This window comes from Chiloscyllium plagiosum, unplaced genomic scaffold (assembly GCF_037043375.1).
Source record: "Chiloscyllium plagiosum isolate Xiang-an unplaced genomic scaffold, Cpla_swu_hap1 HiC_scaffold_25, whole genome shotgun sequence".
Lineage (NCBI taxonomy): Eukaryota > Metazoa > Chordata > Chondrichthyes > Orectolobiformes > Hemiscylliidae > Chiloscyllium > Chiloscyllium plagiosum.
Window position 1 is genome coordinate 60,461,642 of NW_028270163.1, and position 23,805 is coordinate 60,485,446.

At 47.5% G+C, this 23,805-nt stretch overlaps 1 protein-coding gene across 3 annotated transcripts in view; it reads left to right on the forward strand.

Annotated features, from left to right (window-relative positions):
* Window positions 1–11,490: 11,490 nt before the first annotated feature.
* radil2a (Ras association and DIL domains 2a) overlaps window positions 11,491–23,805 on the forward strand; it is a 121,033-nt gene continuing 108,718 nt past the window's right edge. Inside the window, exon 1 of one of the 3 annotated variants that reach the window (XM_088000781.1) lies at window positions 11,491–11,761. In XM_088000781.1, the coding sequence (XP_087856907.1) occupies window positions 11,634–11,761 (128 nt within the window). In that variant the 5' untranslated portion in view covers window positions 11,491–11,633. Of the gene's footprint in view, window positions 11,762–22,663; window positions 22,817–23,805 lie in introns of those variants that run through there. The other 2 variants (XM_088000783.1, XM_088000782.1) reach the window with 2 other exon arrangements.

Consider the following 23,805-nt stretch of genomic DNA (forward strand, 5'->3'; position numbering starts at 1 on the left):
TTTCCAGGTATAAATGCTCAGACTGGCCGAGGTCTTGTGCAAACTTAATGGTTGGAGTCTGGAGTGAATTTCAGTAAAATCTGGTTTCTGCGATCACTGAAACGGCCACGCTGGTATTTACCTCTATTCAAACCACATGACCATTTAACCAGACGTTTATCTTGAAGTATTTTGATTTAGATGTTGCTAAGCAATTTACTGTAGGTAGACTTTCCAGGGTGTGCACTGTTCCGGACACTGGTCTATGAATTTTCTTACTCAGTTTAGGCCCAGTTGGATTCCTTTGCTGTCTCGAGTCCGTATACCAGCAACAATTACAATCTTATTGAATGGCTTACAATCTTATTGAGCAGAGTGGGCTCAATAGGCCAGATGTCCTATTCCTGCTCCTGTTCCTTATGTTCTTATGTAAATGGAGCATTTGAGCTACAGGGCATTCCAATGGAATTGCACACCCTTGCCAGGCTGGCTGAGCTTTGGAAAGAAAGTGAGGTCTGCAGATGCTGGAGATCAGAGCTGGAAATGTGTTGCTGGAAAAGCGCAGCAGGTCAGGCAGCATCCAAGGAACAGGAGAATCGACGTTTCTGGCATAAGCCCTTCTTCAGGAATGATTTTTGGAATGAGCTTTGGAAACACCATTTGAATTGCATAACTTCACTGGGCTAGGTCAGCCCACAGCAAAACCTCAAAACAAAGCCAAGCTTTAGCCATACAGTTAAAATGTTCTTTAGGATCCAGGCCAGGAAACCATTGCAGTTGCTGCCTGTATGCGGACTTGAGACAGCAAAATAATCCCTCCTGTCATGGATTCCCTGGTTCTCAAATTGCTGAGTAAAAGCAATAGGATCTCAGAATTAAAGGAGACTTGGGGTCATAATATTCCTAAAGTACGTTCATCTGTTCTTGAAAGGTTTTAGTATCTGGTGCCTCAGGGAAAACGAGGCTTCTAATAACAGAAAAGAGTGCGGCTCCACAGGCTGTCAGGAGAATTACTCATTGTTTTTTGTCTGCCACAATGTCATTTGCTTCGAAAAAAAACATGGAGAGTCCTTGATACTGATTCAGCTCCCTCAGAGGACATTACTGTTTATTTGTTTTTTTCTGATTGGACCAGATTAACAGCCCCAATCAGTCCTTGGCAGCAAGGTCAAACAAGTCAAGCTTCCAAAATAACGGTATGTTGCCAGAAATGCTTACACCAACTCAAAGACAACTATTGCGAGTCAGTTTCTTCAGGATGTTGCTTTACTCCCATTGCCACTGAAATAATTCCACAGAGGCTGGTATCCCAAACCACCCTTTATTTACACGAGGAAAGTCTTGGACTTTAGTACTGCCTCTTCAGAGCCAGCTCTCCAAGTGAGCAGAACCTCTGACACTCCTGTTTACTTTTCTTCGTTTTACACATGGAGAGTCCTTGATACTGATTCAGCTCCCTCAGAGGACATTGCTGTTTATTTGTTTTTGTCTGATTGGCCCAAATTAACAGGCCCAATCAGGGAGCTCATATTCTATGAGGTCCATCTGGTTGACCTTGTTACAATCACTACACAAAGCTGTAAGATTCAGGGTGTGACAGGGTGGATTTAAAGAATATGTTTCCCTTGGCTCATCAGTCTAAAACCGGGACAAAATCTCAGGATGAGGGCAGGCTATTTAATATTGAGATGCGGAGGCATTTCTTCACACAGTTTTGAAATTGTCCATCCCAGAGGACTGTAGAAGCTCAGTCATTGAGCAGATTCGTGACGTTTCTGGAGACTGATGACATTTTTAGGTGGGGATAGTGCCGGAAAATGGCATTCAAATAAAAGATTAACCATGAATAGAAATGGTAACAGGCTGGATAGACTGAATGGCTTACTGCTGCTCCTGGTTTTGACAATGATGTAAGTTTGAGTGAGGTTCCTTTGAGATTGATCGGCTGCTTCAGTGGCAGTACCAGGGCCGCAGTGTCCCTGCCAGACCTGCAGAGGGGGCACACTCAGGCTGAGTGAGATATTGTCACCTCTTGTCCTGCTGAGGAGCGCAGCAGGCCTGCAGCATGGGCCTGGGTTACTACAGGGTTACTGTCAGGTTACTGCACAATATACACCAGCCAGATGGAGACTGAGCACTCAGCAACTAGGCAAGGGCCTCACCACACACCGTGTGACTCCAGGCTGAAGGGATCTGGGTGGAGGTCCTGAGCACATGGCCTCAGGCCTGGCCTGGCAGGCTTAGGCCTCCCCCATTGACCACAAACCCAGAGAGGGGCAAGACTGCTCCTGATCCCGATCTGGGGTCACAGAGAGAGAGAGAGGGAGGGAGAGGGGGAATCAGCCAAGGATCCTGTTAATGATCCCTGTCCAGTGATCCCTGGGTTAGAGAGAGAGAGGGGGGAGGGGGGATATCAGCCAAGGATCATGCTCCTGATCACTGTCCAGTGATCCCTGGGTTAGAGAGAGAGAGGGGAGGGGGGATATCAGCCAAGGATCACGCTCCTGATCACTGTCCAGTGATCCCTGGGTTAGAGAGAGAGAGGGGAGGGGGGATATCAGCTAAGGATCATGCTCCTGATCACTGTCCAGTGATCCCTGGGTTAGAGAGAGAGAGGGGAGGGGGGATATCAGCCAAGGATCACGCTCCTGATCCCTGTCCAGTGATCCCTGGGTTAGAGAGAGAGAGGGGAGGGGGGATATCAGCCAAGGATCACGCTCCTGATCCCTGTCCAGTGATCCCTGGGTTAGAGAGAGAGAGGGGAGGGGGGATATCAGCTAAGGATCACGCTCCTGATCACTGTCCAGTGATCCCTGGGTTAGAGCCAGACAGACAAAGGGAGAATGGGGAGATCAGGTCGGCTTCCCGCTCCAATGTTAAAGTGCCAGAAAAATGATAGCTACTCTGCTGCAATACTAGTTTGAGAAATTTGTTTCCTCTCACTTTCTGAGCTCCCTGACAACTGGAGAAGTCTGTGGAAAATTGAGGATGGTCACCCTCATTTGAATGTTAATGGTGCTCAGGGTAGTTCACATGTTTCCGAATTTGTTGGGGTGGGGTGCGGTAGGGAGGTGTTCTGCAGTACAGCACTGATGGAGTGCTGTACAGCCTCGAAATGAGATGTTAATCTGAGGCAGCATCTGTCCCTCAGCTGGATGTCAAACACCAGTTACTACTTTCTCAAAGAAGAGTAACGGCAATTTGCTTGTGTCTTGGCCAATATTTATTCTCAAATTGATGTCCCAAAAACTGATTATTTGTTGTTGTTACTGTTTTGTTCGTGAGACCTTTTTTAGCTCAAATTAATAAGGGATTTTCCTCGTTTACAACAGTGACATTAACCACACTTCAAAAGTACCTCCTTGGCTCCAAAGTACTTTCAGATGTCCTGTGGTTGTGAAAGGTGGTTACATAAATGCAGGTTGGTCTATTTTTCCAAGGTCCAGAATTAATTCCAAAACCTGTTCCCCATTATTGAGCTGTTGTTTCCTCCTCATCTGCCTTTGCTGAAGTAAGTCAGTGCAGGATTTCGGGCTGGTGTGAGCACAAATGCCAGGAGCACTCTGATGGGTTCACAGCCCAGCACCAATCATAGCCCAGTGATAGTGACAGCTCAGCCTGGCATTGAGCTCAGATCAGAGGGAGCATCCCAATCAGTGCACTGGGGAAGGGCCCACACATATTGAGAGAGATAGCAGGAGAGAGGGGTAATGAGAAAAAGTGTAGACAAAATGGCAGAGAAATTGAGAAAAATAGAAAAGAGAGACAAGGATAGAAAACCCTTGGCATAGAGGTCAGCAAGCTTGCCCGTCAAGAGAAAGAGATAAAGAGAGAAATAAGATATTGAGAAAGAGACAGAATAAAATCAATTTGTATTTTTAATGGCATCTTTAATACTTTAACAAATAAGGGTTAACTTTGAACCACATAAGGAAACAGGTGTAAAATCACACGATTTGTTTAAAACTTGTCCTAAAGAAGAAAAGTGAGGTATGAGACAGAAAGAGGGAGGTGAGAGTGGGCGTGGCCCAGGCAGTGTAGGAACAGCCTCTGGTGGTGGTGAGGTTAACATTGAGGAGACGCAAGAGGCAGGACATGGAGAAGCGTAGCTGGATCTCAGATATTTCGGGGATTTGTATCAATTGCAGCATAACCTGCCAATAGAAATATTTAGTTACCCTTGTGATTGATGCATGGGGCTCCCCTCTATCACATCCATCCCCGTGTTCTTAGCTTCTGGGTACACAGGCAGAGGGAGGAGTGCTGGCCAGATGGAGTTAGGGGCAGGTTTTGAGTGAGGGGCTATTTGGGGGATGGGGAAGGATTATTTTGGGTTTCCAACTCTGCTGACTTTTACTTTGAGGCGAATTACAAATTGTAAACAAATCTTCATGACACAATGAGTTTGGATTTTGAGTGGGAAATGAATTTCATTTTGCTGCCAAGCTTTCTGGAGCTGGATTTGCTCCACGATGCAAGAGGGTGGCACTGTGGTAGAGAATGAGGTGGCATATGGACTCAGGGATTAGCACCAATACGGTACTGGCAGGAGCCAGGCTGGTTCAGGGGGTGCGGTGTGGTGATCACCCCACGGGCTGCAGTACCCTGCACCACCCGATGGAAGCTGGGCAGACTTGGAATAGTGGGGAGGTTAACCTTGAGGAATGCAATGAAGAGACGGTACAGAGGCCTTTTGTTTCCCCGCCCCCTCTCGTTGTAATCTCGGTTTCTGCAGCTTCTCTGCTTCATCCACCTCCTGTGCTGCAGGAACAGGGTCAGGCTGTTGGAGCTGACAACTGGCATGTTCATTCAAATTCTCACATCTCACTGTGATCCTGCTACAAATCTCTAGTGACCTTTTACACTCTGAGAAACAGGTTTCATTTGGAATTTGACCAGAGTTGTTGGGCAAACGAATCTGTTTCCATCAGTCCAGCAGGGAAGCAGGGACTTTCAGTTCCTCCATGGCAGTCACTTAAACTTAATCTTTGATTCAGCTCGGAGTTTAATCCCTTAATTGGCTTATTCCGTAATTCTGTCCCGGTTCAATCCCTGACTCCGTCCCAGTTCAATCCGTGACTCTGTCCCGGGTTCAATCCGTGACTCTGTCCCAGTTCAATCCGTGACTTTGTCCCGAGTTCAATCCGTGACTCTGTCCCAGTTCAATCCGTGACTTTTTCCTAGGTTCAGTTCCTGTCCCTGATTCAATCCATGACTCTGTCCCGGGTTCAATCTATGACTCCCCGATTCAATCCCTGACTCTGTCCCGGGTTCAATCTGCAACTCTGTCCCAGTTCAATCTGTGACACTGTCCCGGTTCAATCCCTGAATCCATCCCAGTTCAATCCGTGACTCTGTCCCGGATTCAATCCCTGACTCAGTCCCGGGTTCAATCTGTGACTCCGTCCCAGTTCAATCTGTGACTCTGTCCCGGGTTCAATCTGTGACTCTGTCCCGGATTCAATCCCTGACTCTGTCCCAGTTCAATCCGTGACTCTGTCCCAGTTCAATCCATGACTCTGTCCCGGGTTCAATCTGTGACTCTGTCCCGGGTTCAATCCCTGACTCTGTCCCGGGTTCAATCCGTGACTCCATCCCAGTTCAATCCGTGACTTTGTCCTAGTTCAATCTGTGACTCTATCTCAGTTCAATCCCTGACTCTGTCCCGGGTTCAATCCGTGACTCTGTCCCAGGTTCAATCAATGACTGTGTCCCTGGTTCAATCCCTGACTCCGTCCCAGTTCAATCCATGACTCTGTCCCAGTTCAGTCCATGACTCTGTCCCGGTTCAATCCCTGACTCTGTCCCAATTCAATCTGTGACTCTGTCCCAGTTCAATCCCTGACTCTGTCCCGGGTTCAATCCGTGACTCTGTCCCGGTTCAATCCCTGACTCTGTCCCGGGTTCAATCCGTGACTTTGTCCTGCGTTCAATCCCTGACTCTGTCCCGGGTTCAATCCGTGACTTTGTCCTGGGTTCAATTCATGACTCTGTCCCGGGTTCAATCTGTGACTCTGTCCCGGTTCAATCCCTGACTCCATCCTAGATTAGATTAGATTACTTACAGTGTGGAAACAGGCCCTTCGGCCCAACAAGTCCACACCGACCCGCCGAAGCGCAACCCACCCAGACCCATTCCCCTACATTTACCCCTTCACCTAAAAATACGGGCAATTTAACTTGGCCAATCAACCTATCCTGCACATCTTTGGACTGTGGGAGGAAACCGGAGCACCCGGAGGAAACCCACGCAGACACTGGGAGAACGTGCACACTCCACACAGAGAGTCGCCTGAGGCGGGAATTGAACCTGGGTCTCTGGCGCTGAGGCAGCAGTGCCACCGTGCCGTCCTAATTCAATCCGTGACTCCGTCCCAGTTCAATCCCTGAGTCAGTCCCAATTCAATCCGTGACTCTGTCCCAGTTCAATTTGTGACTCTGTCCCAGTTCAATCCCTGACTCCGTCCCAGTTCAATCACTGACTCTGTCCCAGTTCAATCCGTGACTCTGTCCCGGGTTCAATCCATGACTCCATCCTGGGTTCAATCCTTGAGTCTGTTCCATGTTCAGTCCGTGACTTTGTCCCGGGTTCAATCCGTGACTCTGTCCCAGTTCAATCCGTGACTCTGTCCCGGAGTCAATCTGTGATACTGTCCTGGTTCAATCCCTGACTCCATCACAGTTCAATCCGTGACTCTGCCCTGGATTCAATCCCTGACTCTGTCCCATTTCAATCCATGACTCCGTCCCAGTTCAATCCATGACTCTGTCCCGGATTCAATCCCTGACTCCTGACTCTGTCCCAGTTCAATCCATGACTCTGTCCCGGATTCAATCCGTGACTCTGTCCCAGTTCAATTTGTGACTCTGTCCCAGTTCAATCCCTGACTCCGCCCCAGTTCAATCCCTGACTCTGTCCTGGGTTCAATCCCTGACTGTGTCCCAGTTCAATCCATGACTCTGTCCCAGGTTCAATCTATGACTCTGTCCCGGTTCAGTCCCTGACTCTGTCCCAGTTCAATCCGTGACTCTGTCCTGGATTCAATCCCTGACTCTGTCCCGGATTCAATCCCTGACTCTGTCCTGGGTTCAATCCCTGACTCTGTCCCAGTTTAATCCCTGACTCTGTCCTGGATTCAATCCCTGACTCTGTCCCAGATTCAATCCCTGACACTGTCCTGGGTTCAATCCGTGACTCTGTCCCTGTTCAATCCCTGACTCCGTCCCAGTTCAATGTGTCACTCTGTCCGTGGTTCAATCCATGACTCTGTCCTGGGTTCAATCTGTGACTCTGTCCCGGTTCAATTCCTGACACCGTCCCAGGTTCAATCCATGACACTGTCCCTAGTTCAATCCCTGACTCCGTCCCAGTTCAATCCGTGACTCTGTCCCAGTTCAATCCGTGACCTTGTCCCGGATTCAATCCCTGACTCGGTCCCGGAGTCAATCTGTGACTTTGTTCCGGGTTCAATCCCTGACTCCGTCCCAGTTCAATCCCTGACTCTGTCCCGGATTCAATCCCTGACTCCGTCCCAGTTCAATCCATGACTCTGTCCCAGATTTAATCCGTGACTCTGTCCCATTTCAATCCATGGCTCTGTCCCGGATTCAATCTGTGAATTTGTCCCGGATTCAATTCCTGACTCCGTCCCAGTTCAATCCCTGACTCTGTCCCAGTTCAATCCATGACTCTGTCCCAGGTTCAATCCATGACTCTGTCCCGGTTCAGTCCCTGACTCTATGCCAGTTCAATCCGTGACTCTGTCCCAGTTCAATCCGTGACTCTGCCCTGGATTCAATATCAGACTCTGTCCTGGGTTCAATCCGTGACTCTGTCCCAGTTCAATCTGTGACTTTGTCCCAGTTCAATCCATGACTCTGTCCCGGGTTCAGTCTGTGACTCTGTCCCTGGTTCAATCCGTGACTCTGTCCCAGTTCAATCTGTGACTCTGTCCCGGTTCAACCCCTGACTCGGTCCCAGTTCAATCCCTGACTCTGTCCCAGTTCAATCCGTGACTCTGTCCCGGTTCAATCCCTGATTCTGTCCCAGTTCAATCCGTGACTCTGTCCCAGTTCAATCCATGACTCTGTCCCGGTTCAATCTGTGACTCTGTCCCAGTTCAATCCCTGACTCTGTGCCGGGTTCAATCCCTGACTCTGTCCTGGGTTCAATCTGTGATTCTGTCCCAGTTCAATCCGTGACTCTATCACGGTTCAATTCCTGACTCCGTCCCAGGTTCAATCCATGACACTGTCCCTGGTTCAATCCGTGACTTTGTCCCTGGTTCAGTCCATGACTCTGTCCCAGTTCTTTCCATGACTCTGTCCCAGTTCATCCATGACACTGTCCCTAGTTCAATCCCTGACTCCGTCCCAGTTCAATCCGTGACTCTGTCCCAGTTCAATCCGTGACCTTGTCCCGGAGTCGATCTGTGACTCTGTCCCAGTTCAATCCATGACTCTGTCCCAGTTCAATCCATGACCTTGTCCCGGATTCAATCCCTGACTCTGTCCCGGAGTCAATCTGTGACTCTGTCCCAGTTCAATCGTGACTCTGTCCCGGTTCAATCCCTGAATCCGTCCCAGTTCAATCCGTGACTCTGTCCCAGGTTCAATCCATGACTCTGTCCCGGTTCAGTCCCTGACTCCGTCACAGTTCAATCCATGACTCTGCCCCGGATTCAATCCGTGACTCTGTCCCATTTCAATCCATGGCTCTGTACCGGATTCAATCTGTGACTTTATCCCGGATTCAATTCCTGACTCTGTCCCAGTTCAATCCATGACTCTGTCCCAGGTTCAATCCATGACTCTGTCCCGGTTCAGTCCCTGACTCTGTCCCGGTTCAGTCCCAAACTCTGTGCCAGTTCAATCCGTGACTCTGTCCCAGTTCAATCCGTGACTCTGCCCTGGATTCAATCCCTGACTCTGTCTTGGGTTCAATCCGTGACTCTGTCCTGGGTTCAATCCGTGACTCTGTCCCAGTTCAATCCATGACTCTGTCACGTTTCAATCCGTGACTCTGTCCCGGTTCAATCCGTGACTCTGTCCCAGGTTCAGTCTGTGACTCTGTCCCTGGTTCAATCCGTGACTCTGTCCCAGTTCAATCCATGACTCTGTCACGTTTCAATCCGTGACTCTGTCCCTGGTTCAATCCGTGACTCTGTCCCAGTTCAATCCCTGACTCTGTCCAGTTCAATCCCTGACTCTGTCCCGGAGTCAATCTGTGACTCTGTCCCAGTTCAATCGTGACTCTGTCCCGGTTCAATCCCTGAATCCGTCCCAGTTCAATCCGTGACTCTGTCCCAGGTTCAATCCATGACTCTGTCCCGGTTCAGTCCCTGACTCCGTCACAGTTCAATCCATGACTCTGCCCCGGATTCAATCCGTGACTCTGTCCCATTTCAATCCATGGCTCTGTACCGGATTCAATCTGTGACTTTATCCCGGATTCAATTCCTGACTCTGTCCCAGTTCAATCCATGACTCTGTCCCAGGTTCAATCCATGACTCTGTCCCGGTTCAGTCCCTGACTCTGTCCCGGTTCAGTCCCAAACTCTGTGCCAGTTCAATCCGTGACTCTGTCCCAGTTCAATCCGTGACTCTGCCCTGGATTCAATCCCTGACTCTGTCTTGGGTTCAATCCGTGACTCTGTCCTGGGTTCAATCCGTGACTCTGTCCCAGTTCAATCCATGACTCTGTCACGTTTCAATCCGTAACTCTGTCCAGGGTTCAATCCGTGACTCTGTCCCAGGTTCAGTCTGTGACTCTGTCCCTGGTTCAATCCGTGACTCTGTCCCAGTTCAATCCATGACTCTGTCACGTTTCAATCCGTGACTCTGTCCCTGGTTCAATCCGTGACTCTGTCCCAGTTCAATCTGTGACTCTGTCCAGTTCAATCCGTGACTCTGTTCCGGGTTCAATCCCCGACTCTGTCCCGATTCAATTCCTGACTCCGTCCCAGTTCAATCCGTGACTGTCCCAGTTCAATCTGTGACTCTGTCCCAGTTCAATCCATGACTCTGTCCTAGTTCAATCCCTGACTCTGTCCCGGTTCAATCTGTGACTCTGTCCCTGGTTCAATCCGTGACTCAGTCCAAGTTCAATCTGTGACTCTGTCCTGGTTCAATCCCTGACTCGGTCCCAGTTCAATCCCTGACTCTGTCCCAGTTCAATCCCTGACTCTGTCCCACTTCAATCCCTGACTCTGTCCCAGTTCAATCTGTGACTCTGTCCAGTTCAATCTGTGACTCTGTTCCGGGTTCAATCCCCGACTCTGTCCCGATTCAATTCCTGACTCCGTCCCAGTTCAATCCCTGACTCTGTCCCGGGTTCAATCTGTGACTGTGTCCCGGTTCAATCCGTGACTCCGTCCTAGTTCAATCCATGACCCTGTCCCGGGATCAAACTGTGAGTCCATCCTGGGTTCAATCCCTGAGTCTGTTCCATGTTCAGTCCGTGACTTTGTCCAGGGTTCAATCCGGTGACTCTGTCCCAGTTCAATCCGTGTCTCTGTTCCGGGTTCAATCCCTGTCTCTGTGACGACTTCAATCCTTGACATTGTTCCCAGTTCAATCCGTGAATCTGTCCGGGGATCATTCCGTGACTTTGTCCCGGTTTCAGTCCGTGACTCTGTCCTGGGTTCAATTCCTGACTCTGTCCCAGTTCAATCCGTGACTCTGTCCTGGATTCAATCAATGACTGTGTCCCTGGTTCAATCCGTGACTCTGTCCCTGTTCAATCTGTGACTCTGTCCCTGTTCAATCTGTGACTCCGTCCCAGTTCAATCCGTGACTCCGTCCCAGTTCAATCCGTGACTCCGTCCCAGTTCAATCCCTGACTCCGTCCCAGTTCAATCCATGACTCTGTCCCGGTTCAATCCATGACTCCGTCCCAGTTCAATCCGTGACTCTGTCCCGGTTCAATCCATGACTCTGTCCCGGTTCAATCCATGACTCTGTCCCAGTTCAATCCATGACTCTGTCACGGTTCAATCCCTGACTCTGTCCCTGTTCAATCTGTGACTCTGTCCTGGTTCAATCCCTGACTCCGTCCTGGTTCAATCCCTGACTCCGTCCCGGTTCAATCCCTGACTCCGTCCCAGTTCAATCCATGACTCTGTCCCAGTTCAATCCAAGACTCCATCCCGGTTCCATCTGTGACTGTGTCCCAGTTTGATCCATCACTCTTTCCTGGGTCTAATCCCTGTCCCGGGTTAAATCAGTCTCAGGGGGTGAGCACCCTTTTCCCAGAGTGAACCAGGACAGCCACCACTTGGTGTCTCTGTTCCCTGTCCTGCTGCTGTCTCCGTCTAACGGGAAAGTTGTGGAGTTGTCGGAGTGTGAGTGAAGTGGGGCCAGTGAGAGTGGGACAAGCTGTGGAGCAGGGCAGAAGGTGTGTCCCAGGCTGGACCGAGAGCGGCAGGAGCTGGGGGAGAGGGAGCGGGGAGGCAGGCAGCCCCAGCCCCAGCCCCAGCCCCAGTCCCAGTCCCAGCCCCAGCCCCAGCCCCAGCCCCAGCCCCAGTCCCAGCCCCAGCCCCAGCCCCAGCCCCAGTCCCAGCCCCAGCTCACGGTCTGCTCCCTGTTGTGCTGCAGGTCCCGGGATGAGAGCGGACGGGCAGCGGCTGCACTGAGCAGCCAGGCTGGGCCGGAGAATGCTGTCCGGGGAAGGAGCTGGCAACCTCTCCCGGCAAAGCCTCCACTTCCCCGCCGGCTTACTCATCAGCTCCCCGAAAAGGCGAGTCCCGAAGCTGGGCAGGAAACACAGCAACGGATCGGTGCTGTAAGTATCAGGAACATTTACTGTTCACATCAGGGATAGGGAGGGGGAAGGGTGCGGACAATCCAGGCTAGGGGGGAGAGGGAGAGGTAATGCCAGTGAAATACCTACACTCAGCTGGCATTCAACTGTTTGCAGAAAGGAGACAAGGAACCAGAAAGTGTTTGTTTCTAACAAAATGTCAGTCTTGCTGTTTGGAATGGATGGATTGGGAGCATGGCAGTGGGATTGGGAATGCAGGGATCAGGATCCAGCCCCAAGTCCTGGTGATAGAGATTGATCAGATTGATGCCAGATGCTTCCCATCAGCCCACTCCATGCTCGAGTGATGTGGACAAGACTTGGGCTATAGCCGTACATGCTTCCAACAAGGAGTAAACCCTAGGAGTATGTTTCACCCATCAGTATGGTCGTGGCTGATCGGATACCTCCACACTTCCACTGACACCTGCTATCCTTCACTGCTTTGTTTATCAAGAACCTGCCCATCTCTGCCTTCAAAATATCCAACGAGTCTGCTTCCACCATCTTGTCAAGAATAGAATTCCAAAGAGTCCCACCCTTTCAGAGAAAAAAAACTCATCTCTGCCTTACCAACCGTTTATCCCAAGCCAATGCCCCCCTTGTTCTCGGGGGGGGGGAGGGGGGGAAGTGAACCTGTTGTGTTGCCAGTTTTTGCTGCTGCAAGTGGAGTTTTGAATTTCCTTCCAGATTGGAGTAAATTGGAGCTGGGAATTTCTGCAAAGTCCGATTCCAGCCATCACCCTGTCCTCTGTGTTGCAGCAGTCTAGAGGCAGAGTTGTGAACCAGACAAGAGGCCAAGACTGTGTCACAGACTGGCGCTCAGATCTCAGCTGGTACACGCTGACCAAAACACTCAGGCTAATGGTTAACCAGCAGCCAGGCACCGCTCAGTCTCCCTCTCACTCACGATTGGTTGAGAGATTTGACAAGGGAGAGACTCGGGACTTTAAAGGCCACCTGTATTACTTTGTTTCTAAAGTTATTCATCATGATGTTAACTGTTGGGTGGACATTAAACTAGTTTTGTAAGGAGATGGGAACCTAACGAGAGGCTCTGAGTTAGCTAGAGTGGGTGAAGGTTTGAGGAAAAAGAGAATCAAGATAGTAATAAAAGGCAAGAAGGAGCTGAGCAGTGTCGTGATAAGTTGAGTGGAAACCGGGTAGTGACAGAAAAAAGTGAGAATGTTTAAAAATAAAACTTCTGGTGAAAGTGTTACGAGTAATGTATTAGCATGGATAGAGGATTGGTTAACTAACAGGAAGCAGAGTGGGGCTAAATGGGAGTTTTTCTGGTTGGTGATCAGTAGTTTGTGGTGTGCCTCAGGGATCAGTGTTGGGACTGCAATTGTTTTCAATTTAGATAGATGATTTAGAGTGGGGGACCAAGTGTAGTGTGTCAAAGTTAGCAGATGTTACTAAAATGAGTGGTTGAGCAAAGTGTGCAGAGGACGCTCTGCAGAGGGATATAGATAGGTTAAGTGAGTGGGCCAGAGTCTGGCACATGGAGTACAATGTTAGCAAATGTGAGGTCATCCATTTTATTGGAATAACAGCAAAATGGGCTATTATTTAAATGGTGAAAAATTGCAGCGTGCTGTTGTACAGAGGCACCTGTGTGTTCTTGTGCATGAATCACAGAAGGTCGGTTTGCAGGTGCAGCAGGTAATTAAGAAGGTACATAGAATATTGTCCTTCATTGCTGAAGGATGGAGTTTAAGAAGAGGGAGGTTATGCTGCAGCTGTATAGAGTGCTGGTGAGGCCACACACGGAATACAGTGTGTACAGTTTTGGTCTCCTTACTTGAGAAAGGATATACTGGCGCCAGTGGGGTACAAAGGAGTTCACTAGGTCGATTCTGGAGTTGAGAAAGTTGTCTTATGAGGAGAGACTGGGACTGTACTCACTGGAATTTCAAAGAATGAGGGGGGATGTTATAGAAACATATAAAATTATGAAGGGAATAGATAAGATGGAAGTAGGGAGGTAGTTTCCACTGGTGGGTGAAACTAGAACAAGTAGGTATCAGCTCAACGTGAGGAGGAGGAGATTTCGGACAGAGTTGTGGAGGAACTTCTTCACCTTCAGGGTGGTGAATCTGTGGAATTCCCTGCCCGTGAAGCAGTTGAGGTTTTTAAGGCAAAGATAGATTTTTGAACATTAAAGGAATTAAGCGATACGGTGAGAGAGTGGGTAAGTGGAGCTGAGTCCAATAAAAGATCAGCCATGGTCTTATTGAGTGGCAGAGCAGACTCGATGGGCCAGATCATAGAATCATAGAATCCCTACAGTGTGGAAACAGGCCCTTTGGCCCAACAAGTCCACACTGACCCTTGGAAGAGTAACCTATCCAGACCCATTCCCCTACCCCATTATCCTATATTTACCCCTGAACAAAGCACCTAACCTACATATCCCTGAATACTATGGGCAATTTCGCATGGCCAGTTCACCTAACTTGCACATCTTTGGATCATGGGAGGAAACCGGAGAATCCAGAGGAAACCCACGCAGACACCTGGAGAATGTGCAAACAGACAGATGGCCTACTCCTGTGCCTATTTCTTATGTTCTTAGGAGTGTTTGTGTTTAGGATATAGCCAAACTTGTGCATGTGATTGGATTTTATATCATTGGCTGGGCCCAGCATTTATTGTCCGTCCCTAGTTGCCCCTTAAGAAGGTGGGGGGGAGCTGCCTTCTTGAACAGCTACAGTCCACCTGCTGTGGGTTGACCCACAACACCTTAGGGAGGGAATTTCAGGATTTTGACCCAGGAGCACTGAAGGAATGGTAATATATTTCCAAATCAGAATGGTGTGTGGTTCGCACGGGATGATGATCCCACGTACCTGTTGCCCTTATCCCCAAGGGTGGTAGAGATTATGGGTTTGGAAGATTTGGTTGGCGGAGCCTTGGTGAGTCATTGTTTTGCATTTCAGTGATAAGCCCCACAGACAGTTGGCCTGGATTGCTGTTAATATGGTGTACATGAACCTCTGAAAGACATTTGAGATTGTGCCACACAAAGGACAGGTGAGGAAAACAGTAGTTCATGGAATATCAGGGACAGCAGCAACATGGATAGAGAATTGGCGGAGTAAGGAGGACAATGCAGACATTTCAAAAGGACAAACCTAAGTTGAAATGGTTGGGCAGGTGGCAGGTGAAGTTCAACTCAGGGAAGCCTGACAAGGTGCAGGGAGACCTGGGTGAAAGACATCAAAGGTAGCATGAACGTTTGACTGAGTGGTTAATAATACCCCTGGGTGTTATCAATAGGGGTGCAGAGAGTAGGAAGGTCCTGGTGAACTTGTATAAATCATGAGTTTGGGTTCAGGTGGAGTACTTTGCCCCATTTTTCGGCACCACACTTTAGGAGGGATGTGAAGGTATTGGAGAGAGTGCACAAAGGGGTTTATGAGAGTGGGTCGAGGAATGAGGAGCTTCAGGTATGAGGATGGACTGGAGAATTTGGGAGGAGCCTGACAGGAGATTTGATTGAAGTATTCATTATCATGAGGTGTGGACACAGTAAACTGAGAGTAAAAGTTCCCACTTGTGAAATATTTGAAAGCGAGAGGGCATAGATTTAAAGTAATTAGTATAAGAAGCAGAAATGATCTGAGGAAAATATTTTTCCTGTGGCAAGTCATTAGGGTTTAGAATGCACAGACATGATGAGAACTTGGAGATCGATTCAAACGTGACATTGAGAAAGGAATGAGATGGTTGTATGGAAAATAACAATGTGAAAGGTTCTGGGAAGAAGTCTGGATAACAGCATAAGGTGAGATACTCATTTTGGAGGACTAGCACAGACATGATGAGTCGAATGGCCTCCCTTATATACAAAGCGGTTATTTGATCTTCCAGATGGGACACAGTGCTGTTACTGTGCATCAGTGGTGCAGGGAGTGAATATTGAAGGTTGTGGATGTGGTGCCAGTCAAGCAGACTGCATTATCCTGGACGATGTCAAGCTTCTTGAATGTTGTTGGAACTGCACCCATCCAGGCAAGTGGGGAGTATTCCATCACACTCCTGCCATGTGCCTTGTAGATGGTAGATAGGCTTTAGGGAGTCAGGAGGGGAGTTACTTGCCACAGGATTCCTAACCTCTGATCTGCTCTTTTAGCCATGGCGTTTATATGACAAGTCTTGTTGAGATTCTGGTGAATGATAACCTCCACCAATTGGATTTTTTTGATTATTTCGATTGGAATATAGGAGTTATGATGACACCAAAATAGGTGATATAGTGGACAGTGAAGGAAATTATCACGAGTGCAACGGGATCTTGATCAAATGGACAAACGGGCCAAGGAGTGGCAGATGGAGTTTAATTTAGATAAATATAAGGTGCTGCATTTTGGAAAGGCAAATCAGGGCAGGACTTATACATTTAATGTTAAGGTCCTGGGGAGTGTTACTGAACAAGGAGACCGAGGGGTGCAGGTGTATAGTTCCTTGAAAGTGGAGTCCCAGGCAGACAGGGTAGTGCAGAAGGTGTTTCGCACACTTGCCTTTATTGGTCAGTGAATTGAATATAGGAGTTGGGAGGTCATGTTGTGGCCAAACAGGACATTGTTTAGACCACGTTTGGAATGCTGTATGCAATTCTGGTCTCTCTGCTATCGGAAGGATGTTGTCAAACTTGAAAGGATTCAGAAACAAACTTACAAGGATGTTGCCAGGATTGGAGAGGCTGAACAGGCTGCGGCTATTTTCCCTGGAGCATCTGAGGCTGAGGGGTGTCCTTATAGAAGTTTATAAAATCATGAGAGGCATTGATAGGATGAAGAGCCAAGGCCTTTTTTTACAGGGTAGGGATGTCCAGAATCATAAGGCATAGGTTTAGGGTAAGAGGGGAAAGACTTAAAAGGAACCTAAAGGGCAACTTTTTTCACAGAGGGTTGTGCATGTATGGAACAGCTGCAAGAGGAGGGGGTGGAGACCTACAGTTGTAACATTTAAAAGGGGTTTGGATGGATATATGAATAGGAAGGGTTTAAAGGGATATGGGTAAATGCTGGCAAATGAGACTAGATCAGTTCAAGAATAGATTAGATTCCCTACAGTGTGGAAACAGGCCCTTCGGCCCAACAAGTCCACACCAACCCTCCGAAGAGCAACCCACCCAGACCCATTCCCCTACATTCATCCCTGACTAATACACCTAACACTACAGGCAATTTAGCATGGCCAATTCACCTAACCTGCACATCTTTGGACTGTGGGAAGAAACCCACGCAGACACAGGGAGAATGTGCAAACTCCACACAGACAGTTGCCCAAGGCAGGAATTGAACCAAGGTCCCTGGCGCTGTGAGGCAGCAGTACTAACCACTGAGCCACCGTGCCGCCCAATTTAAGATATCTGGTCAGCTGGACTGAAGGCTCTGTTTCTGAACTGTATAGTGTTATGAAGGTGCAGATGTGTACTGTATCTTTAAGAGAGTCTGGAAACTGGCATGGACTTAGAGAGTTACAAAGTGTATTGAAAGAATTTAAAATGTAACATTTGACTGTGAAACCAACAGTGCAACTGAGTTGCCATGATGCAGAACAAATTCAAATTTGGCTAATCAGTTTAAATTATGCCCCAAGATACCAAACTCTAATCACATTTTAATTTAGTGTTTTGATGACATTAAACCAATGAAATGATCTGATGTTTTGGGGCATAAAACCAGACATTTTGAACAATTAGGGGGAGAACAGCAAAGACAGCCAAGCCAGCACCAACAAATATAGACTGCTCACCAAATAGCTGTCTGAAAGGTACCTGCTCGGTATGGAGTCCTGTGAAGCAGAATACTGAAGAGAAGACTACCTAGAGGAAGGTCTTTCTTCAGAGAAAGGGCGACATCTGAAGACATCAACTGGGTTTGAAAGTGATTTACCATAAATTTAAGAGGGAATTTATCAGACCAGTATTGCAGAGTGAGGAGGTAGAAATAGGTCTAAGAGAAAGGAGTTAGAAATAATTGTTATTTAATTTTCTCTTTTGGACTAATTGTTAATTTTGCTAAATAGTGAGATCTGGGATAGTTCTTTGACACTCGAAATTTAACAGATTACGGCACGAGATGAACTTTTTTCTGTGTGGCTGCTTTAAATTAGCGGAGGGATTTACCCCTGTATCGTAACAATAACCCTATGACCCTATGGTGATAATGGGAGATTCAGTGATATCATGGGGCTATGGTTAGGTTCTCTCTTGTTGGTGATGGTCATTGCTTGGCATTTGTGTGGCATGAATGTTACTTGCCACTTGTCAGTCCAAGCCTGGATATTGTCCAGATCTTGTTGCATTTGTACCTGGACTGTTTCAGTGTCTGAGGAATTGAGAATGGTGCTGAACATTGTGCAATCATCAATGAACATCCCTACTTCTGACCTTATGGAGGGAAGGTCATTAATGCAGGGTGTTCTAGCTAGATGGATAGAGAACCGGGTGGGCAACAGGAGACAGAGAGTAGTCGTGGAAGGGAGCTTCTCAAAATGGAGACCTGTGACCAGTGGTGTCCCACAGGGATCTGTGCTGGGACCACTGTTGTTTGAGATTTACACAAATGACTTGGAGGAAGGTGTATGTTGTCTCATTAGAAAGTTTGCAGGTGACACTAAGATTGGGGAGTCGCAGATGGTGAAGGGGACTGTCAGACAATACAAGAGAACATAGATAGGGTAGAAAGTTGGACAGAGAAATGGCAGATAGAGTTCAATCCGGACAAATGTGAGGTGATGCATTTTGGAAGATGCAATTCCAGAGCGAACTGTACAGTAAATGGAAAAGCCCTGGGGAAAGCTGATGTACAGAGAGATCTGGGTGTTCAGGTCCATTGTTCCCTGAAGGTGGCAACGCAGGTCAGTAGAGTGGTCAAGAAGGCATACAGCATGCTTTCCTTCATCGGACGGGGTATTGAGTACAAGAGTTGGCTGGTTATGTTACAGTTGTATAAGACTTTGGTTCAGCCACATTTGGAATGCTGCGTACAGTTATGGATACCACATTACCAAAAGGATGTGGATGTTTTGGAGAAAGGGGCAGAGGCAGTTCACCAGAATGTTGCCTGGTATGGAGGGCGCTAGCTATGAAGAGAGGTTGAGTAGATTAGGATTATTTTCATTAGAAAGGAGGAGGTTGATGGGGGGAACCTGATTGAGGTCTCCAAAATCATGAGAGGTATAGACAGGGTGGATAGCGAGAAGCTTTTTCCCAGACTAGGGAACTCAATTAGTAGGGATCATGAATTCAAAGTGAGAGAAGAAAAGTTTAGGGAAGATATATGTGGTAAGTTCTTCACAAAAGGGTGGTGGGTTCCTGGAATGCATTGTCAACGGAGGTGGTAGAGTCGGGCACGATAGCTTCATTTAAAATGTATCTAGACATATACATGAACAGACATGGAGCAGAGGGATACAGATCCTTCGGAAATAGACAGCAGATTTAGATTGAGGATCTGGATTGGCGCAGGCTTGGAGGGCCAAAAGGCCTGTTCCTGTCTGTAATGTTCTTTGTTCTTTGATGAAGCAGCTGAAGGTGGTTGGGCCTAGGACACTATCCTGATGTCCTACCCTGTCCCCCCAACTCCTGTTTTGTTCGGGCACCATGACACCAGACTCTGTCAAATCTTGCCTTGATGTCAAGGACAGTCCCTCTCACCTTGTCTTTGGAATTCCTCTCTCTTGTCCATGTTTGAACTCAGGTTGTAAAGAGGTCAGAAGCCCCAAGGACCCCAATGAACTGAGCAACAATGAGCAGGTTATTGCTGAGTTTGTATGACTTACTAGCACTGTCGATGATCCCTTCCACCAGCCTACTGATGATTGCAAGTAAACTATGGGTTGGTAATTCACTGAGTTAGATTTTGTGTACAGGACATACCTGGGCAATTTTCCACATTGTCACGTAGATACCAGCTTTGTAACTGTACTGGAACAGCTTGGTACAGATGTGGCAGGTTCTGGAGCATAAATCTTCAGAGTGTTGTCAGGGACAATAGCCTTTGCAGTATCCAGCACCTCCAACTGTTTCTTGATATCATGTGAAGTGAATCGAATTGACTGAAGACTGTTATCTGTGATGTTGGGGGAGCAGTGGGGGAAGCCAAGATGGATCATCTACTCAGCACTTCTGGCAAAAGATTGCTGCGAAAGGTTTCAACCTTAGATATTTTGCTCTGATGAGCTGATTTCCCTCATCATTGAAGATGGGGATATCTGTGAAGCCTCCTTCAACAGTGAGTTATTTAATTGCCCACCACCATTCTTGTCTGGATGTGGCATGACTGCAGAGTTTAGATCTGATCCTTTGGTTGTGGACTTGCTTAGCTCTGTCTATTCTTGCTGCTTCAGCTGTTTGGCAGGTAGTCCTGTCTGGTGGCTTCACCAGATTAACACCTCATCTTCAGGAATCCTGGTGCTGCTCGCAGCATGCCCTCCTGCTCTCTTGTGGCTTGATGGTAATGGGAGACAGTGGCATGTGCCACATCATGAGATTATAGGATTCTAGCCAGATTCTAACAATTCTCTGAGGTTTGTAGCTCCGATTGATGATATGGATGTAAGTTAGCTTGCTGAGCTGGAACGTTTGTTTTCAGCCGTTTTGTCACCATGACTAGGTAACATCATCAGTGAGAGTCCCCGGCGAAGCGCTGGGAGTATGTCCTGCCTTTCTATTTATAGGTCTCGGTTTCTTAAGGTGGGTGATGTCATTTCCAGTTCTTTTTTTCAAGGGAAGGTAGATGGGGTCTAAGTCGATGTTTTTATTGATGGAGTTCTGGTTAGAATGCCAGGCCTCTAGGAATTCTCATGCGCATCTTTGTTTTGCCTGTCCTAGGATGTGTGTGCTGTCCCAGTCAAAGTGGTGTCTTTCTTTATCTAAACTTCTACCAAATCTCTCCAAATTCTCCTTTGCTTCATGGAGAATAACTGTTTTCTATCCTAATCATATAGCTCATCCGTGGAATTGTTCTAACAAGACAGAACTGCCACAGTATTCTAGCTGTTGTTTCACATTACGGGAAGGATAACACCCTTGTCAGTCTGAATTCAGGCTTGGATTTGTTTGCAGAATGCAATAGTGCAGGTATCCACCTCCTCACACCACAGTTTCTGTAATTATCTTGTTACATGGATCAAGTGAAACTTGAATCATTTGCCCATTCCCCCACCTATGTAATTAATTACACTTGATATGCCAGTAATGTCACCTAACCAGGGCTTTATCAAGGTTAGAATAACTTGTCTTCAATGCTTCTGTTAGTGAATTCCAACATCCCATATACTTTGCTAATTACCTAGTCAATATGTCCTGTCACCTTCAAGGCTCTATGCATACGAACCCTGATATTCCTTTGTCCCTGCATGCCCTATAGAATAGGCCATTATGTCTCTATTACCTCTTCCTATCCTTTCTGCCAAATTGCACCACCTCTCACTGCTCTGTATTAAATTCCGTTTGCCATTTGTCTGTTGATTCTATGGCTGTACCGCGTTCTGTTACAGCTGGTTGTTGTTAGCTTCCTGCATTGCTAAGTTTAGCATCATTGACAAATGTTGAGATTTTGCCGTGGATTCCGTTATCCAAATCACTTATATATATTAAGAGCAGTACTCCAAGCCCTGAGCTTTGGAGAGCACCACCAACTAATCTTCTCCAGTCTGAAAAACAACCCTTTACCACGACTTGCTACTTTCTGACCTTAAGCTAATCTTTTATCCAGTCAGACAATCCTACACCATGATCCTCAATTTTATTAACCAGACAATCTTGTTAATTTTGTGTGTATCTGGCTATTGAATATTAACCCCTGAAGTATTAGTCCAGTGTAATATCTGTGATGGTATCATCCCCTCATCCTATTGTGTCTCTTTCCAACAATATACCCTCCTTTCCTTAATGGATAATTGTTCTCGTGGTGTGTCCATTGCAGACAAGGCCAGCATTTACTGCGCAGCTTTAATTAACATTATGAAGATGGTGTGAGTCCTCACCGCTGCAGTGTAGCTGCAATCACGGTACTTCTTAACTCTGGTTAGCACTGAGTGAGGCAGATGGGTTTTTATAAGAACATTGTCATTTTCACTATCATTATTATTGACACTGGTATTTTTGTTCAAAAGTTATCAATTAGTTGTATACAAATTTCCCTCTGCTGTTATGGTGGGATTGAGCTTGTCTCTCTCAGGTATTAGTCCAGCTGTCAGGATTGCTAATTACTTAATGTTAGTCCCTGCTGCCATTCACTGTCCTGAAGGTGCTAGCTCTCGCTGGGGTTTGGGTCCAATCTCTCCTGAAGATGCAGAAATGTTGGAAGTATAAGCAGGTTATTCCACCATGGAATGCACACTGGTCTACTTGAGATTGTATTGGAGCATTGGGCTCGAGACAAGGGATGAGGACTGGAAATTCTGGCCCAGCGTTTGTGACCCATGTAATGTTTTATTTTCCCTCACTGTCTTAGCCCTTCCAGGGTGGCAAGGTTACACCTGGGCTCTGTCTGTTTTGTGGGCTTCCTCTACAGCCAGCAATGCAATTACTCCCTGATCCAGAGTGAAGCTAGCAGTATCACAGGGATTTTGTGTGTGTGTGTGTGTGTGTGTATTATGTCTGTGAATCTGTATGTGTGGGAGCATGTGCATGGCTTGGGGTGTGGCCATTGTGGCTGGAGCTGTGTCTCCTGAGGGAACAGGAGAGCACGATCAGAACATTAATATCTGCTTTATATCTGCTGGCCTCACTGTCTTGTTTGTTTGCTAATGTTTAACTTGTTGCACAACAAGTTCAGGTGAATGTTTGTGTTATGGTTTGCCTTGATACGTCACTCACATGAGCCAAGTTACAGCATATTTGGGCTGTGCCCAGGAACCTGTTAAGCAGTGCTCAGCCATTCACACGCTCTCCTGTAATACTCACTCACTTCCCGATTACCTGCCTCACTGACTGCAACTAAACCAACAGGTGCAGACTAGGAGGAACATGTTTGATCTGGTCACTCACAAAACTAAACTACACCTGGCGTCTTGGTAAGAATTGAGCTCCTTTCGTTGTACTGCTCACTCAGTGACCACTGGTCTATTGACATTCAGACTAGATCGAGCTGGTTAGTGAAGGGGCCAGAATGAAGCTGAAGAGATCGAATGCTATTTACACAGGTACCATTGCTGTACAGCGAAGACAATTGTCTTGAAATGATACCCATTGTTCTTAATGTCTTGTGTCTTTCCTCCTTTTCTCCTGTGCTATTGATCAGATTTATCTGTTTTATTTTGTGCTAAATTCTTTCTCCCATCTCCCCCTACCTCATTCTATCTGTCCCTTTCCTAAACGGTATGGTTCAGTGAGACTTTGTGTGGATTATAGGAAGGCTGTTACAAAGGCAGACTGAAACCCAATTCTATCGTTAGAAGATTGTATTGATTGGATTGGCAGTGCCTCATTCCTTTCTAAGACTGATTTATTGAAGGGGTACTGACAAGTGTCGTTAGCATCATGGGCTAAAGGAATTCTCCGTTTTGGGTTCTACCAATGTGGAGTGATGTTGTTTGGATTAAAGAATGCCCAGCTCCATTCCTGCTGACTGCCCTGTCTCTCTCAGGTTGATTTTAACCTGGTGGCTGGGCGTTGTGTGAAAATGGTGGCTCTGCCCGTCATGGGGCCCAGCAGATTTTCACTCACAGGCCTGCAGAGTGTTGGCACCCAGCTAGGGTCAGTGGGCATGACAGCAGGAGGTGGTGAGTGGGGCAGAAGGAATGGGCTGGAGGGAGGGGAATCAAGAATGTGTGAGGGAGGGAATGAAAAGAATGAGTTAAAGGGAGGAAGTGAAATGTTGGGATGGGGTAAGGAGCTGTGGTTTCAGGAAGAATAAGCTGGATGGGGGAGGAGGTTGGGGAGGGGAGAGGAGAAAGCCCTGGGATGGGGAAGAGGGGAAGAGAATCCTGGGCAGGGAGGGGACAGTGATGATCTGAGTAAACCAAAGGTGGAGAGCTTGGGGAGAGAAGGATGGGGAGAATAG